The sequence below is a fragment of the Cupressus sempervirens genome, chromosome 2, assembly GCF_028749045.1.
Source record: "Cupressus sempervirens isolate cs-2001-9-10 chromosome 2, ASM2874904v1, whole genome shotgun sequence".
Lineage (NCBI taxonomy): Eukaryota > Viridiplantae > Streptophyta > Pinopsida > Cupressales > Cupressaceae > Cupressus > Cupressus sempervirens.
The window spans coordinates 757,706,019-757,726,562 of NC_143119.1; the positions used below are offsets into that span (position 1 = coordinate 757,706,019).

A 20,544-nucleotide genomic window follows, 5' to 3' on the forward strand; every position below is an offset into this window, starting at 1 on the left:
TAGACACATATTTGAATATACCACTTTAGGTGTTGATTCAAAAGAATTCATACCCAATATTATAACAACAATCCAATTTTAAATACAAATTGACTCAAAAAAAAAAAAAAAATTTCAAATAGAATTAATAAAATCATAATAAGATATCCAAAAAAATTTGAAATTGAAATTAGATCTAAATTAAAAAATAAATTTGATAATTTATATCATTAAATTTACCAAATCAAACCCAAAATCAACATACCTTGTGATAAAACCTAAAATATATAACATATTTTTTAATAAATAAATTTAAAATGTTCACAACATCACATACACACACTTTTTTTTTATACAATCAGAAACCTTCTTTTCTACAATTTTGTTGGAAGGATACGAACATATGTAAGAGCTCCGTGAGCTATAATTTTTCCATAAACATTAAAGGCGATATCGTCTTGTTTCCTCGAACAAACGTTTAATTTCCATTCTTTAATCTTTCATAAATACAGAGGGAGCGGCACTTGTACTTCCACAGATCTGGTCTCTGCCTCAGCAATTCTTCTGGAGAGGCAGCTGTTTTGCCACATCCATCTGTGGGGTAAGTAATTCTATGGTTATTTTCGTTTTCACTTTCAATTATTATGTTTTTTGCAGAGCTACACAATTACAGAGCGAACGGAGACTTGAAAAAGATAAAAATGTTACTGGATCAAATATTTTATAGATGGAAACATCCAGGATGTGTACGTGTTGATTGATTCATCTTAATTATTAACAGACAGGAAGATTTGTTTGAGACTTCGGGTCTCTGCGTAAAACCCTAAAACGGAGATGAATGGGAATTGACACTTGCCAAATGTCTTATTGAAAAAAATGTGCCTGTGGAAACCCCGCCGATGATATTGAAATGTAGCCATACAAATGTAGGAAGAGAATAGCGATTTTTATAAGTAATTCGAACACAAATCGAGGAATCCTAGTCGACAGAGGATTGTTTTCTTGTTTCGTTAAAAAAAGATAATAGTAGTCCGGGACTATGGATCAACTGAATTAGTTAACAGTATTCAAGATACAGTATTTTCGGAGTAGCTAATAATTGCACACAGGGTTGTTGTCCAGTTAGTGAGTAATCCTTGCTCACGAGTTTCCCATCATGTTTTACTTCCCGTTGGCATCAGTGGGTGACTTTGATAAACTGGATTCCCTCCAGCGTGGTCTACGGGTAAATAAAATGTGCTCCGCATAATTTAATTGGATAACTAATCGCGACTGCTGGGTAGTTTTGATGGAGGGAATTGAGTAACTTTGATGTAGGTAATTGGATAATTTTGATGACGAGGACTTCTTTTATGCAAACTCAAAGCGTAGAGAACATATTTTTCCCTTAAAGACAAACTTGCTGACAAGATGCCTGGGTATCTTATAGATGAAGTATATTCCCTTTGTTGTAGCCTAGAATAGGTTTGCAATTTTTCTATGTTAAAAATAGTAGGCAATATTGTCACTCAGTCAAAAGTACATTTATGATGCATTGATTAAGAAGATCTTATTAAATTTACTAGCATGCTTGGAGAAGAAAAACATCTGGAGGATGTTAAGGGACAATATTTTAAGCACGTCCTTTGATGCAGCTTGGAGAAATGGAGGAAACAGTTAATGGTTAATGTAGTTTTACTTGAAACTAGGGCAGTTAATCCCAAGATATCTTGTTATATAATTTGATGCACAATGGAAATACCATATTGATATCAGGAAATAGTTCTGTTTTTCTGTGGGTGGGAATTCTTTCTTCAATTTGAACTTGTTACAAGACTTGAATGATATGACTTACGAGAAAAGTTGATTTCTAATAAATGTCTCTTAAGGATGTCCACGCTTCAGGGAGTCTAAAGATTAAGACGATGAAGATAAATACAACAATGATTAAAGTACTTATGGACATCGGTTGCCAGTTTTCTTCAATTATTGCTTATTTCAAGTGCTATCCAAACTTTAGGCTTGGTTATATTTCTTGCAAACCTTGTGCAACACTAGTTTCTGTATTTTCTTATCAGAAAATAATGACTTTTCTTTATTATTGTTTCTAGGTTATGGTAGAGATACTTCACAAGTTAGAAGATATTAACTTACTCGTATCAATTAAAACAGTAATGGTCTAAGAAACAATAATTTAGTAAAATATCTCAGAAATTTATGAATTGTAAGTTAATTTTGTAAGATCTAGCAAATACTTAGAAGACAAGATCATGGAATGACCACAATTGTAATTCTAAGATTAAGTGCTGAATCTTTTCCTATCAATTTCAAAAAATGGAGTGTTACTCGGGAGCGTCCTTCTGACATAATTTGACCCTTACTGGAAATGCAGACATCCCTGAAACTTGGAAACTTCTGGAAACCCATCCCCTTAATGTTTCAGTTTTGATAATTTGTTTGTCTTCCACTCTCATGTGAACTCTAAACTTTAATATTTAACACAAACATTATATGTTAAGCTTCTATGAATCTATAGTGTATATAGTATACTAATATAAGCATGCTTTATCCATGTTTTCATAAAAATATATAAAATTTCCCTATTTTTATATAACTTGTCCCATTGACCCTTGCTATCCCCTACTCTGGGAAAAAAATTTAAAATATCCGTCCCAGAAACCTGCTTCCCTGTCCTCCCGTCCCCCCATCCCAGAAACCTGGGGTAACATAGGAAAACTGACTAATATTTTTTTTATGGTCACTTTCACTACTTTTATGAACAATTCCTGGCGAATTGAACAAGTTGAATAGCATCTACTTCTACATAGTCTGTCTTTGTCTGTGGTGGCATTCTGTGGTGGAGGTAAATGACCTCGAGCCAAGATCTGAAGATGTGAATTGGAAGCGTAATTTAAACAGGAAAGTCTTTTCTGGATGATAATGGTCAGAGTAATAACAGTTTTGGTAGATTAATTAAAAAAAAATACAATTGAATAATAAAGTCTGTTTAAACATTATGACATGTAAACATGCTGATGCGTAGTAGTAACAATGTTTCTTTGGATCAACATTTATTTTTGAAGCTTTATCGAAATTACATTTATTATCTAAATGCGAAACTATGGAACACCTTACTGGTAAATGATGTTAATAATTTCTTTGATCAGCATAGTGTTCCTTCTTTGTAGTACGGAGTAATGATTAATCTATAATCTCCGGAATATATTTGTAAGTTATTCTTATCAGTTTATGCTAGTCAATCAGACTGTTGCACATATTTCTAATTTTAGTTTGAACGGTTGTTATTCCAGCTTGTCAAATCAGGGCAAGAAAATGGCCATGCTTGATGAGCCACTTTATCCAATTGCCATTCTTATTGATGAATTAAAAAATGAGGACATTCAGCTACGGCTTAATTCTATTCGAAGGCTTTCAACAATTGCCCGTGCTCTTGGAGAAGAACGAACAAGAAAAGAATTGATCCCTTTTCTAAGTGAAAACAACGATGACGATGATGAGGTTTTGCTTGCAATGGCTGAAGAACTGGGAGTGTTCATTCCTTATGTTGGCGGGGTGGACTATGCCCATGTTCTACTACCTCCTCTGGAAACTCTTTGCACAGTTGAGGAAACTTGTGTGAGGGATAAGGCTGTGGAATCATTATGTCGAATTGGATCACAAATGAAGGAAACTGATCTGGTTGACTGGTTCATTCCACTTGTTAAGGTGAATCTTTTTCTTGAAGTTTGCAGCATTAGAATTTGTAATAAATATATTGTTTCCATGCAGGTGCAGTTTAGGCGTGTCAGGTTCCTCGATTGCATATCCTTGAAATGTAAATTAAAAAAATGTGCATAACATTCTGAAGGTCAAGTTTTCTGTTTGATTTAGTTACAAATGTGATGGGTATTTAAATTTATTAATAGTACCTAAAATTGGAATATCTATATATGTTCATTCTATGAATACTCACACTTTGAATTGTTTTTAGCTTTAATTTAGGTGAGCGCGTTCATAATTGTCTTCTGGATGACTGACCTTTGAGTATTTTATCTTCAATGTTGTTCATTGGTGTTTATGTTGAAAACTGATTTGGAATTATGATGTGGTTGATTTGTAGAGACATAAAGAAACATTAAAATTTGTCAATACCTCAGTCACTTACATTATGTTTAATGTATGTATGGCCAAATAATTTTAAGTGATCAGAGAAAATATAGTCTCTGTATCTCCCAGAAATATTTTCAAAATGCTATCCAGTGCCTTTAAGAAATTAAAAATAGCCAACTTCAATAAAAAATTGCTTGTGATTTCTGTTTGTTTTCTCCCTTTATTTGTAACTTTTGAGTAGTTCTTTCTGTACACCATCTAGTACTCACCTTGGAATTTTTCATTAATGTGACTTTTACTTTTGTCATTCAATGCTTTGTATAATATAAAATGTTCCTACAAAATTCATCTTATATTTGGCTGTATTTAATTTTCATTTTGTTTTAGATTTCAATGATTTGGAAGAGCATTCACTGACATGGTAACACCATTGTGGTTCACCGAAATCAATAGGATTTTCCATATCTGCTGGTTTCATGATAGTTTGAATTTTTGAGGGTTATACATTTTTATTTACCAACTATGATATAGTTTAGCAATGCCGATTATTTCTGTTACAATGAATGAAGGTTTACTCATTACTGTTATATATGCAATTTGATAAAAAATTGAGAAGCTGCTAGTGCAAGTTTCTTTAGGTCGTGGAATGTTGTACCCTTCAACTATGCTAGTTATGAATATGACTAGGATATGGTATTTGTTGGGTTTACTTACATGATTCTGTTCTAATGTTAGGTTTCCTTGTATCCAGAGGCTTGCTGCAGGCGAATGGTTTACAGCAAGGGTTTCTGCATGTGGACTTTTTCATATTGCTTATTTGAGTGCACCTGATCTTCTAAGAACTGAGTTGCGATCTATATATGGTCAACTCTGCCAGGATGATATGCCAATGGTTAGAAGATCTGCAGCAACAAATTTAGGGAAGTTTGCCACAACAGTTGAACCACAACACCTGAAGACAGACATTATGTCATTTTTTGAGGATCTTACGCATGATGGTATTATATTTTCCCAAAATGGCCAAGACCTTTATTTCCTTTTCTTCTGTTCCTACGTAGTATTCTTATAGATATTCTTATGGTTAACTACCTACTAAAGCTCTATTGAAATATTTCATGCTTTATTTGAAATATTGTAGATATTCTATTGCCTGCCCATTATGGGGATCCAACAAACCTCTAAAGGATGTCCTCACTGACTTTGACAACTTGATTTAAAAGTCATCATTATCTCAAACATTTTGGATTAATTGTGAAGTAAATCCACTTATGTTGTTTCACCAGCAGTTTGGTTGCTCTTATAATGAGGCTAACAGAAACTAATAATTTGAAGAGCAAGGTTTATCCCAGTTGTGAGATAATGCATTTACAAATGTATTAGTTCTATAGTTATCCACGTCTACAGGCATTGCATTACATGTTTCTGTACCTCATTACACACGGTCATAGGTCATAATAAGATCCGTTGTCAACCGAAATCCCAATTTGGCTTCAAATCCAGTCCTGATCAATTTTCAAATCATAACCTGATAGTTCCAAGTTGAGGACTTAACTACCCAGTAAAAGGTGTTTGTTTCTTTTAGGTTTGAACTCTAATTCATTACTTCTGTTGTTTATTAAACAATCAGCTTATAATAAAATTAAAAACTTGCTACAATCAGCTTATAATAAAACTAAAAACTTGCTACTTAGCAGATTTCCTTTAATTTACCAGCGAGTTCCCAAATCTTTGCTAGCTGTGAAAGCTAGTGAGAAGAGATTGCCTATGTTATCGGTCCTTGTACAGGGATAGGTTTGAGGCTCAAGTATGCCACTACAGCATTATTTTTCTTCCTTGGGTATTGGCACCAGTTGTATATACAAGTATACATGTATATACATGTGTGTGTATGAATATATGTATATGTGTGTGTACATATGTGTACATATATGTATCTATATAAATATATGAATATTTATATAATAAACCAATACACATGGTCATAGCTCGTAATAGGATCCGATGTCAACCAAAATGAAATATCTGTAGCTAAATTTTTACTGAACTATTGAGATGATTTAATTCACAATTTCATGGAGTAATTAAAATCTGTTGCATTAATATTGAAGTCTGAATTACAAACATTGTGTGCACCTGTAAGAGTACTCAGAAAATATATTTGGATCAAAGGGAGCTCCACACAATTAAACAGAGCAATCAATTGTGTAATCTCCTCATGATGTTGATCACTCACTGGTGGTCATGGAAGGTGATGGGTATGAATGTCTTTTGCAACAAATTCCTCTGTTTATGATCCTGTGACTTTCTTGTCTCCAATTTACTGATTGTGGTAGCAATGGTGTCTCACGGTCTGGTGGAGATCTCTGATCTCCTGTGCTATGCTCCCAGTGGTCCTGAAACTTGCTGATTGCCCACTGCGATCTCTTGCTTGTTTCTGATTATTGCAACCTAATGATTCATCCACCTCTAATTCATTCACATCCTAATCAATATGTCCTTGCCACTCTATATCACTCTGATGGTCTTCACTGAAGAATCTCTCAATGGCCTTTGTTTATTTAGAAGGGGACATGACACAAATCTAATTTAGCTTCAAAACCAATTCTCGTCAATTTATAAACTATAATTTGAAAATTCCAAGTTGAGGAGTTTGAGTTCCCAGTAAAATGTGTTTGTTATTTTAGGCTTAAAACTCTTATTCATTATTTTTGTTGTCTGCAAAACAATCGGCTTATAATAAAACTAAAAACTTGCTACCTGGCAGATTTCCTCTAATTCATCAGTGAGTTTTGAAGTCTTTGCTAGCTATATGGAAGGTAGTGAGAACAAATTGTCTAAGCTGTTGATCCTTGTATGGGTACAGGTTTGAGGTTCGGATATGCCACTACAGCATTATATTTTATTTCTCTGGGTATTGGTACGAGTTTGTGCACAAATGTATATCTACATTACTGGGTCCCTTAGTGGAGCCGCCTACTTCTTTTTCCCGGTCTGAACTGGGTCAGGGTCTAGTTTCAGTTCACAATGGGTTTGGATAGGGTCTGGCCATGCTGAACCTGAGAAACAGAATTTGGGTGTCTGCTGGCAGACCCAACAGTATTTTGAAGTTTCTAAAAATAATTTTTAGAACTTTTAAAAACTTTTTTATTTGCCTAAATGGTCAATTCGACTCCTAAACCCTAATTTGAACGCTAAAAACATGAACAAGCTCAAACCTATTTCGTCTGTGCACATTAGAATGTAAACACAGCCATTTTTCTCCATTGCTGAAATTACACTTTTGCTTGCCATTGCTCTAAGCAAGTTGAAGATTGATTATAGCATGTTTTTAGCTAGTTCTTGTGCTATTCCTACGTGGATGCTAGTGTTGATTTGTTCTCAAAAACATTGAAGAGGAAGATACAAACAAAAGAGGTAGTTTTTTGTCATTAATTTTGCTTTACATTGTTTTTAACAAATTTTTAATGTTACCGGGTTCGGACCTTGGAGCTCGGGTCTAGATCCGGATTCGAGCTCGGGTCCGCTATGGGTCTGAGTAGGGTCCCTGTTTGGGATTGTGGGTCCGCCCGGGTTTGTGCATACAGGGACCTGGGCAGACCCACAGTCCCAAATAGGGATCCTTCCCGGACCCACCGTGGACCTGGGCGAATCCGGGAGGACCCGTGGCTTGTGGGGCCATAAAGTGGTCAAAAAACCATTAAAAAATGAGTTTTTTTATAATTTTTTTCTTAAAACCCTAAAGGAAGGCATATTAGATACTTTTCATTCATCTAATCTCTCATTCGCTTTCTCATTTTGCTCTCTCATTTTGGTGTGGCCATTTTGCAAGTTTGAAGAGAAGGTTGTAGAGATTGTTTGTGGAGTCTCAAATCCTTCAAATAATCAGTGCCGAGTGTTCCAAGTATGCATTTGCTCCTTCCTTTTGCTTTTTTCATAGTTTGCTTTTAGTTTTTTTAGTGTTCTAATTTTTTATCAAGTTTTGTATAAGTTCTGAAATATATATATATGTTTTTTTAATAGATTGCAAGAATCATAGAATGAGTAGTCAGAGTTTAGTGGGTGGGGAGGGATCCCAAATATTTAAAATTGATAAAAGCTCTCCTTTGTGGAAGTATACAACAACAATTGAGCAATGTGTTGGAGGGGGAGGGTATATATGGAAATGCAATTTTTGCCAAAGCCAATATAGAAGCTCATATTATTGGGTTAAACATTATTTGATAGGCCCAACAGGTCAAGGGATTAGCACGTGTGAGGGGCCCCCAAAGGGAGGTAAAAAGGGGTTGTCGGCTTCTCAAATAGTAGGCATGTTAAAAGAACAACAAGAGGCTGATAGGTTAGTGTCAAAGGCGAAAAAAGATAGATCAAAGCAAAAGCCACCAACACCACCCTCTCAAACAACCACTAGAACACATCCCTTCCTACCTACTCCATCTATGGATGCAGATGAAATAGAAACACCCCCATCCCACAAGAGAGGCCAATTAGATAAGGCATTTCAAAATGAAAAGAGAGAAATTGCTGACATAAAGGTTGGGTGTTGCCTCATTACAAATGGTGTTTCATTCAACTTAGTGAGACCACCTTATTGGAGAGAGATGGTGCAAGCAATAAATGAAGCACCTCGTGGTTATCAAGCCCCTGGATATGAAAAGTTGAGAACCACCATATTGCATAATGAGAGAAAGAATGTAGAAAACCTCCTCAAATCAATAAAAGATTCTTGGATCCAAACGGGGTTGAGTATTGTCTCTGATGGATGGAAAGATTGCAAAAACTGTCCATTAATAAATGTGATTGCTGTTTGGCCCACATGGACAATGTTTTTGAGGGCAATTGATTGTGAAGGGCAGGTAAAGGATGCAAATTTTATTGCCAAACTTCTCATTGAATCCATAGAGACCGTGGGAGTTGAAATGTTGTCCAAGTAATAACGAATAATGCTAAAGTTTGTAAGGCTGCAGGTGCTTTGGTAGAAGCACGATATGAGCATATATTTTGTACACCATGCACCGTCCACTCCTTGAACTTGGTGATGAAAGCAATTGGCACCCAAATTGAATGGGTGAAAAAATGAGGAGGGTGAGGAGATCCAAATGTTTGTGACAAACCACCATATGTCACAAGCAATTTTCAGAACTTTCTCCCGCTTGGAATTGTTGAAGGTAAATTTTAAATTTTATTTAGCTTCATTTATCATTTTGTGTGATACTTTACATAATTGAATACATATTTTTTTGTGTTGTTTACATATTTGATATTTGAAATGTGTTATTATATTAACTTACAATTTGAATTGACATAGTAATAGGTTGCTGAAACAAGGTTTGCTTCACACACAATTGTCCTTAAACGACTTGTGAGGGTGAAAGAAGCATTTTATCAAATGGTTATTAGCAACAAATGGGGTGGATGGAAGCAAGCCGATACAAAAAGGGCTAAAACTGTAAAGGATATGATTTTGAGTGATGATTTTTGGAATAGGGTGGAATATGTATTAGAACTCAGTGAGCCCATCATGTCTATGCTTCGGTTTGCCGACACTGATGAGCCTTGTTTGGGGGACATATGATGCCATGGACTCCATGCTAGAAAGAATGAAATCGGTAAGTTTAAATTTTTATACAATACTTTATCCTTGTTTATTGAGAGATTTTTATTTTTTATTTTAATTAAGTTATTAACACTACATCAAGATAACTTAGATGTACATCATTTGACATCCCAGGTTATTAAGAGGAGAGAGCAGAATCCTGATGATACCTTGCACAATAAGGTGAAGAAAATTGTTCTACATTGCTGGAAAAGATGACTACAATTTTACACCTCCTGGCATTTGCACTTTTTCCCAAGTATTATAGCGGTGAGATGCTTTCTGTTCTTGGAAGAGTGGCACCATACAGAGATCCTGAGGTTGCTATTGGGTAAAAGAGGGCATTTAGCAGGCTCTTTAGTGATCTTGATGTGGCATCGAATGTTAGGAGAGAGTTTGTAGATTTTGTCTTAGGCAAAAATGCAGACCTTGATGCAATCAATGGCCAAAGTAGAATGGATGCCATTGGATGGTGGTACTTACATGGGCAAAGTTATATGTACCTCCAATGTCTTGCCATTAAGATCTTGTCACAAGTATGTTTTAAAGTTTTTTTCCCTTTTCTTATGGCCACTTAGCTTGTCGAATTAGCACTCTTCAATTCCTATTGTATTGTAAAAGTATAATTTTTAAATTTTGTTAAATTGTGTTGGTTGTCTCTCTAGGTTACGAGCTCTTCTGCTGCTGAGCAGAATTGGAGTACATACTCCTTTATCCACTTAGTGAAGCGTAACCAGTTGGGTTTGAAGAAAGCAAAGGACTTGGTATTTATTCACAACAACTGGCGCCTCCTATCACACAAGGATCCAAGATATAAGAAGGGGCCAGAGAAGTTGTAGGATGTACTACTTGAGACTTCAAACTTGGATATGACCATCTAGGATATATCTAGAATTGCCTTGCTAGATGTTGAGGAGGACGAGGAGGAGGATGTGGTTGCATTTGGGGCTATTGGAACCAGTTTGGGTTCCAATGATGAGGATGAAGCCATTGATCCCTCATACTTTGATGACCCATTTGAACCCTGAAGGGTATTTGCATCTTTGATACTATGAGTCTATGATCATTGATAAACTATTAAACATTTGTCATTGACTCATTTATCACCATTTTTCAAACTTTATTAAATTAAATTATTATCTATCAATCTGATGAAGTAGTCTATGTTTTGAAATTCCATTTTGCATTTTAGTAATTCATTGTATGATTTTATTTACAACATTAACATAGATTAATGAGTGAGTATTTAATGTTTATCTTTGACATTTGACATTGATCAATAATCAAGTAACATTGATATATTCATACTATGAAATGCCTTAGTGAGTTAGTTTTACAACTATGCGAGTTTCTTTTTTTTTGCATATATATATATTATATATATACATTCACGAACCCACCCATGAACCCAAATGGGATTTTTTTTTTGCCTGAATCCGTCCTCGAATCCGAATCTGTCCCCGAACCCGAATCGACAACTTAGAAATTTTATTGTTCATTTTGATTTGTGGCTCTGCGCCTATCCAAAATGTTTATACAATAGCAAGTGCTTCTTAATTTGGGAACCAGCCCTAGAGTAGAACATGTTGAAAGGGTGCAACAACTTCCAGGTGGAGGAGGCTTCACTTGGATTTGTAATCATTGCAAAAAAAGAAATATAAGAACTCATATAGTAGGGTGAAAGCACATTTGTGCTTTATCCCTCAACATTGTTCTTTCATTGCCAGCCTTTTTCACAAGACCTTTTTTATGTCAGTTGCTCCTTCATTGCCAGCCTTATCACAGTCATTTGATGTCGGATCCACGATTGATCTCATATTTATGGGGATTTAGAAAATTGTTTCTTAGATGGGGCCTTTTCCCCAAATTTAGCTGTGTCATGCATATCCTCTGACATCTTGGCAGTCTTACATATATCAATAAATAGTAAAATTGTCATTTCATTTCAATTCTATCTACCATGTTAAGTTGTTTTTGTTGATGTTTGGTAGCTTTAGTTGGATAAGCTATGAGACTAAAGTGAAGATATATAAATATATATTATATATGTGTGAGATATAATATATATCTATATATTAATTAAATAATATAGTATTATGTGAGATATTATTATTTGTTATAATATTAATGCCTAATTATCGAATAGACCTGCCCCATGAAAGGACATGTCTCTTCTTAGCCTTTGCTCATTATAAATTAGAGGTTGCTGCCATTTGAAACACACATACCAAAAAATGGCAGTGCTATTACATTTGCAGCAATCCTCCAAAAAATAACATGGTATTAGAGCACTAGGATGCAAATGTAAAAAAGAAAGAGGAGCGCTGCCATTTGAAATACACATACCAAAACATGGCAGTGCTATTACATTTGCAGCAATCCTTCGAAAAATAACATGGTATCAGAGCACTAGGATGCAAATGCAAAAATAGAAAGAGGAGCGCTGCCATTTGAAACACACATACCAAAACATGGCAGTGCCATTACATTTGCAGCAATCCTCCGAAAAATAATATGGTATGAAGAGCACTAGGCTGCCAGTGTAAAATTAGAAAGAGGAGCAGAAAATTGTAAAAATAATTGCTAAGGGACATGGTTGTCCGCATCAAGGATTAACGAAGAAAATTCACAGCGTGACAACACATTTGAAAGAGGATACTGTGTATTTAAAATACAGATCGGTATTTGAAATGGACTTTTAATTATAATATTATGTTGCCAACGCATTTAAAAATGGTAATGATAGTTCCGTGAGAAGACAAGCAGACGGTTGGTGGTTGGGCATTAGATGCCAATTACCTCAAGCTACAATCTGCACCATGAGTCATTCTCTAAAATATCTTTGAGGGACAATCTTTAAATTACTGACTTAAGAAATATTGCAAGAAGCCGTGTTAATATGAAGCTGGACGTGTGCAGTTGGCTTCCCAGGTTTTAAAAGGCTAGAGAATCTTTTCCTTCTTATCTGCATCTATTTTATTTCATCCCAGATTAATTAGCTGAAATCATTCTTTAAATTTCAATCCATTATTTCACTGCCTTTCATCCGCAGATGACTGGGTTGTGTCAACACTTTCTGCACAGAATCAATGCCCAAAAAAGTTGTGTCTAGTGTTGGATATGGATTACAGGGAGAAGTGGAAGTCTGCAGTTGCATCGGGACAAATTTGTTCGTTAATTTAGTAAAACTGAAAATTGTTAGCTGAAGTTGTGCTGTATTGGATTCTTGAATAGTTGTGTGGAAACAAATAGTAGTAATTAAGAGCTGGTTAGATTTCACATGCATAAGTGCTTTTGAGAGTAATTTTCTTAGTCGAGTGTCTAACGTGGATAATGCACCAAAGTCAATATCATATCCTATGTGGCGATGTTACTGATTATTCGATTGTCCTTGCCTTGATGTTAAATATACTCAGGGTGAATCGCATGGTGGGACTTGGGAAGTAGTCGATGCATGTAGCCGTCTCCATCTTCAAAGTCGCAGATGTAACAAACGAATTTTCATAACCAATTCAAGACATCTTAAGATCTATATCTTCTAACAATTAAAAAGTAACTGATTCCAGTAACATGACAAAGACTTAAGGAAATAACTGTATTAATATTTGGTTGAACGACTATTACTAATCTTTTCATGTTCAGCTGATAAAATGAAAAACATATTCATTGTAAACAATTTAATCATTCCTAACTGATAACATATTCAGCTGAGAAATAAAGCAATGACTATCGTCCTTAACTGAAATCATGCTTAACTAAAAGTATACATATTCTTATTCAAATTTAGATGGCAATTATCTACTCTAATTGAAATAAAAAGACTATCTAATATTCATGCTAAATGATTAACAAGTAAAAGAGCGAAAAGAAACATACAGTAATAACGGAGGATCCTTTTTCTGGTTGTGCAAGCTTTGGCATTGGTCAGAGGAGAAGCATTGATATAGGCTTAATGTCCCAACCTCGGACCATACTTATTCCCACATATCCTAACATATTAGAATGGCCCTCATGACCTCGAGATTGGGCTTGGTATGTTCTTTAGTTCAGCCATCCGAGGTACCAGATGGTTTTGAGTGCCCAATCAGTTATACTTATATAATTGATGTCTATGGACATCAAGTGATCATAGAATGACACATATGCCTATAAACTACCTTGGCCAAGGATTTCCATTTGGGTTCAATGATCCGATCACCACCTCTCGACTTGACAATAGATTCCATTACAGGGACAACATGAGCTATTAAGTGTTTCATTACATAGTTATTCATATCTTATTTCATTCTTGATTCTTGCAGGTCAACTCCATCTCTTCACCATTTCAATTGCTTTTTTGCTGGTGAGTCCTAGGTGCCTGAAAGATTATGATCATTCGGTTTTATTTACACCTCTTCACCATTCCAATGGTTTCATCGCTAGTGAATCCTAGGTGTTTGAGAATCTAAGAGTACTTTGATCTTTGTTTCAGAAATTATGATAGCATGGTTATTGATGTTGGTTCATATAATCATTTAAGTTTCTACAACTACCATTCAAATTCATAAATGATGTTTAATCAGAAAGATATTCTACAAAGATCTTTAATGAACTCTAGGTAATGCAAGGGACCAACAACAAGGTATTGTAAATTAATCTCAGTCTAACAATGCATAGTCGGCTATAGTCGGATATTCTAATCAGATAAGGAAGAAGTTATGAATATGAAAACATATATTGCAGTCCTAGCAATATATAGCCAACTGCAGTCGGACATATACTTAGAAAAAGAAGGAATTTATGAAATGTGATTGTGTATATTCATGACCTGTGATTGGACTTGGATGTGGCTTCTCTCATACTTGGTCGGAACTTCTGTTGGCTATTTGTTCACCCGCTAGTTGAGACTTGATTATAGATTCCAAATGCCGGTAGAGTAAGGGAGAACAAGGTAATCTTGGTTGAATAGTTGGAAAGAAAGTTTTGGCTGAAAGTGATAATGCTTGGCTTGCAATGGGAATGTAGCAGATAATGAAAAGGAGAGAGAGTGATACTGCCTTGGTCGATTCATAGCTTTTTAAAGGCTAGCCGAGACTCCTCAACTTCTATCGGTTTCCAAGATGTCCATTCGAATTCAAAAACATTAATTCGATTTGAAAAAAAAGAAAATAAAGAGGAAAAAGAAATAAGGAAGAAAAAGGAGTTGAAGAGTTATAATTTTTATTTTATTATTATAATATGTTCTTATATACTTTCACATAAGTATATTGATGAGGTGACATCATTACATCATATTATTATAATTAATTGGTGCCATTTCATTTTTATATTTATGTGTTTGTATGTAAGTGTTTATTGTAATGATATGATAAAAATTAATAAACAATCTCTTAAGGTATGTATTATATTTTAAATTAAATTATTTTATGTTTTTTATATTGTTTCCTTAATAGCTCATGCGGGTCCCATAATGTAGCCTGTGGACATGTCATCATATCCCTTCTAAGGAAGTCTAAGTTCATACCTGCCGATCCTGATGACTGAACCAAATGAACATGTCATTCCAATGATCTCGTTTAGCAATGCTTCCCCTCTCTTCAATCTTCTCCTGCAATCAACCATGTAAAACATTCTCGCCAAAATATTAATTCCATAGTAACTCAAAATAGAACATATTAATTGCTAATTTAAATCAACTGCTGCTAATCATCTAATAACAGTTATAGGTTATTAACCATTTCATCACCAGTTAGTACAACGTATATAAATAACTAACTCATTTCACATGATCATGAAAAGAATAATTCATTACTGGCCATATCATCAACAGTTAGTACAACGTATATAAATAACTAACTCATTTCACATGATCATGAAAAGAATAATTCATTACCAACCATATCATTAATAGTTAGTACAATGTATATAAATAACTAACTCATTTCATATGATCATGAAAATAAATAATTCATTAAACCAATAGTTATGATCAAATTAAAAATTGGGGAAAAATTTGGGATGTAATAGCAGAGACAAAAAACTTAAGATACAGTCAAGCAGCGTAGAGAAGACAAGACTCGCATGAAACAAAGACTAGGATACTTTGTGAAGACGTCTGACATGGACCCAATAGAATATAAGGATATTATTGCCTTTACTAAAAGCCCTTTTCATACTGAAATCATGTTTTATCTTCATTAAGAAAAGAAGCGGTTAAGGAGGGCTGCCTAAATTAAAAGAAATATATTACATTGAGAAAACTTAAACATTATGGTAGCATGGAAGGTACATTAATTTAAAGTGGGGATAACAAATAATAAAAGTTTTTTTTTAGGATAAAATTTGTAAAGTGGGAAATAAGGGAGATATCACTTAGCAATAATATCTTCATGAAGCATGAGAAAAGTATAAACATTGACAATAAGAATATATATCTATGAGTTACTAATGGATGGAATAAAAAAAAATCATACATGTAATCGATAAAGGAGAGGAGTCTTCTATTAAAGATGGCAATAGGATAGTGGACATCGAGTGCAAGATTATACAATTCTATGGGTATTGTATTTCATCAAAGTAGATGACTTACAATACCCGACGCCAATGGATAGGTAAATGTGAATGCACATGAGGTGCATACATTTTTATAAGGGATATTGAAATCAATTAAGTATTATTTCTAATAGTATATGAACTTGAAATATATTGTTGAATAAAAATGTCATTTTGAATAGAGTAATTATGTTGCACTATAATGATTATTACGAATATTTGATTATTCCTAATATTATTATTATCCTTGAGCATTTTCAATATACTATTAAGAGCTATTGGTCTTGATCTTTTCTGAGATTATTATTGCAGGGAAAGGGAGATTGATTTTAGACTCAGAGGGGGTTTGACACTTTTTAAAGGCAATTTTGAATGAGGAATTTAAATGATTTATATTCAGAGGGAGTTCCAAAGTCTGTGTGCACCATGCAAAGTATAATCTATAATGATTTGCATAGACATCATAAAATATCCATCTTAATAGAAAATTAAGTTATTGTAAGATCGTCACCTTTTAATAACTTCTGCAAATACAAGTGATGATCATTTGGAAGTCGTCACTTCCTCATGATGTACACAGGGGGTAGGCCCATTAAAACCATATAGTCTTCAATGCTTATATGGTAAGCATTATGAGAATCTGTGTGCACATACCTTATAAACATTTTTTGAGTACATGGTGAAAAATTGATGTTCTAGAGGGCCATTACAGAGAGTACTTGGTGAATATCATGCGACTTGATGTTTTGGAGGCCATTACTTACAATGCTTGGTGAATATTTTGCATCTCAACATTCTGGGAGGCCATTCCTCAAAGATTATTTGGTGAATATCATGTGTTGATATTCTGGAAGACTAATACACATGATATTAGATGTGATATCAAACTTATTTGAGTACCTGTTTAATATCATGTATTGATATTTTGGAAGTCCAATACTCATGATATCAAACTCTATTTGAGTACTTGGTGAATATCATGTGTTGATATTTTGGAGGACCAATACTTTTGATATCAAATGTGATATCAAAATGTTACTTAGAGTATTTGGTGAATATCATATGTTGATATTATGGAAGACCAATATTCATGATATCAAATGTGATAGCAAAATGGTGGATTTCTTCTGATCAAAGATACCCTTGAAATTTGTCCTTACTAATATTACCAATGGTGTAATATCTGTCGTGTGTTTATTCCTCCCTAGCTAAGAGGGAGTGTTGATGTTTGGTAGCTTCAGTTGGATAAACTATGAGAGTAAAGTGAAGATATATAAATATATATTATATATATGTGTGAGATCTAATATATATCTATATATTAATTAAATAATATATTATTATTATTACGATAGTAGATAGTTTCTATTATCTTTGTTTAGTATCTAATGTTTATCTAGTGTAATCTTCTATAAATATTAGAATGTTTCTAATATTTAGTTTTCTGTTTCTAGAATAGAATGTTTCTATTCTTTGTGATTGTTTTATTAAGGAAACAATGTTCAGTCTCTTGTATAAATTGATTTCTTGATCATTGTTAATAATAAGCAAATATTTTCCAAATATGGTATCAGAGCCAATACTCTAAATATATTTGAAAATAATTATAATTTCTTGGTTGAAATTATCTGCCTTTTATTTTCGAAATTATTTGCATGCATATTTGCTTCCAACACTCTCTATAATCCGACTAGAGTTTCCATTTTGAGAGAGCTGAATCCGCTGACTTCTGGTTTGGTTTTGCAACCCATTTCTATCCAGATATTTTTTTTTGGCCATTTTTTGTGGTTTTCTCGTAGCAGGGCCGTTTTTGTTCAAAACCCTAATTTTTGAGTTTGATTTTTTTTTTTTTGGATTCTAGATTCTTTGTGGGTTTTTTGAGAGTTCAATTAGGTTGTTAGATTTTTCTAGGTGCGTCTGTTTTTGTGCCTTAATTTTCAAGGCAGCCAATCTAGAAATCGACAATATATTCTTTTTGGGTTTTTCAAGCTGTCTTCTGGGTCACCCTTAATTTTTCTGGGTAGAGTCTACTTTTTGAGGGTTGCATGTACTTGCATGTTGTTTGCGTTTGCTACTTTACCATGCAAAGTCTTGTGTTTTACCTCCCTTAAAAATTCTGGTGGGTTTTTATAATTTTTTTCCTCAAAAAAAAGAAATTTCTGATGGGTTTTTCATATTTTTTTTCAAATTGTTTTTTTATGGGTTTCTATGAATTTTCCCTTAAAAATTTTCGATTTTGTAATTTGCAAAGTTCTATGAGATCACTTTGTGGGTTCGTAATTTTTTACTCAAAAATTATTTGTTGGGTTTTACCGTTTTTCCTAAAATAAAATGAAGCTTTGTAATGTTGGGTTTTGATTGATTTTTCACCCCAAAAATCATGTTGGGCTTCGAATGATTTTTCACCTCAAAAATTGTATTGGTTTTTGATTGTTTTTTCACCTCAAAAATCATGTTGGGTTTTGATTGTTTTTTCACTACAAAAATCATGTTGGGTTTTGATTGATTTTTCACTTCAAAAATCATGGCTTTTTGCAATTTTTATTGGAGCATTATGCTTATTTGCAAAGTTTTTGAGCGTTATCCAAAGTACTATTAGCAGTCTTCTTAGCAGACATCCTCTGATCTAGATTCAGAAGGCTCCTAGAAGAAGAACATTCAGTGCAACTATTGCCACAAGTTTGGTCACATGAAAGTTGAATGTCGGAAGCGCTTAGCTACCCTATCTAAGCAATCTGGTTCGCAGTCCATAGCGAACAGCGCGGAGCCCCTTGAGCAGAGAAAATTTGCCTTGTACGCTTTTTGATAGCTTCGTGCTCTGGATAGACTAACCATTAAGGGAGGGTATTACAATAATAGATAGTTTCTATTATCTTTGTTTAGTATCTAATGGTTATCCATTGTAATCTTCTATAAATATTAGAATGTTTCTAATATTTAGTTTTCTGTTTCCATAATAGAATGTTTCTATTCTTTATGATTGTTTCTTAAGGAAACATCGTTCAGTCTCTCGTATAAATTGATCTCTTGATCATTGTTAATAACAAGCAAATATTTTCCAATTACTTCGTAATAATTATGTGAGATTATTATTTGTTATTATATAAATATCTAGTTATTGAATAAACATGTCACTGTCTCTTTTTAGCCTTTGCTCATTATAAATTAGAGGTTGCTGCCATTTGGAACACACATACCAAAACATGGTAGTGCTATTACATTTGCAGTGATCCTTTGAGAAATAACAATTTTGACAATTTAATCAATTTATAATTATACAAATTATATAAGGTGGTTTTAAAATCGAACCTTGTGACTTAGCTCCAAATACATAGAGGTGAATTGGGCTATTTTAAATTAGTTACTTGTTTGAAATGATGTCCCTAAAGCCCTCCTTAGGGACCATCCTTTATATGCATGTGTTAAGGCCATCCATAATCTCTTCATTTAACATTTATGAATCAAAGAAGAAAATATTTGGATGGAAGAATGCAACAGCATGAATGTGTTGGTAGTTGTTTGTTCCACCTCCAATCAATAATGTGATAAATATGTTCATACTTTCATGTTTGACCCATACGAATGAGATGGCTTCCTCGGTCTTGTCCATGGCTTCATAGAGGTTACCAACATGAGTATTTTCTCTATCCGTCAACTATATAACCTTGGCCAAAAGTTTTGACACCTAGAACATAAAAGTTTTGAAAAGAATAATATTAAGAAATTTACTTTGAATGTTTGTGTCAATAAAAAAAATTGAAAATGCGAAAATACACAAGAACTTTAAAAACTAAGCAACCTGAATTACATCTTCTTCTGTTTGATCTTGGTTACCACTGTGAATCAATAGTTTTAAATTTAACTACCATAGATGTTTTGTTTCCTTTGTTAGTTTCAGAAATTGCTTTCATGATTGTTGACAATATAAGAATACAAATTCAGGCTTCTATTTTAGCATTTTCTTCAGTTTTCAAGTTAGATTTAAATATAGTTCTGAATGCTGGATTTTGAATGTTGAATGTAATAGATTTTGATGATATTTGAATTTCACTTCAGCACTTAGAATAGTTAATGATGTTTGGCAGTTTACCAATTCAATTTTTTTCAATTGAACAGCTATAAATTTCGTTTTAAATTTTTTCACATATTTTAATAGGTATATATCATTTGCTGCTCCCTGCTATCTCAAAACTCCAGAAATTATTTTCATCCACTTGGAAACACTTCCTCACATTTCACATCACTTCCCTGCATTTCCCTTTTATCCATGGCTTTTTGTTCTGTGCATAAACTTCTTGCTTGATGTCACTTTGCAATTCGCCAGTTATAGAACTGACATCAAAGTTTCAAGC

The 20,544-nt window shown here is 33.8% G+C and overlaps 1 protein-coding gene across 1 annotated transcript in view; it reads left to right on the plus strand.

Annotated features, from left to right (window-relative positions):
* Window positions 1–357: 357 nt before the first annotated feature.
* Window positions 358–20,544, plus strand: part of LOC149575635 (uncharacterized) — an 86,571-nt gene continuing 66,384 nt past the window's right edge. Inside the window, exons 1-3 of the mRNA XM_089815401.1 lie at window positions 358–580; window positions 3,270–3,684; window positions 4,820–5,066. Of these exons, the coding sequence (XP_089671527.1) occupies window positions 3,292–3,684; window positions 4,820–5,066 (640 nt within the window). The 5' untranslated portion in view covers window positions 358–580; window positions 3,270–3,291. The remainder of the gene's footprint in view (window positions 581–3,269; window positions 3,685–4,819; window positions 5,067–20,544) is intronic.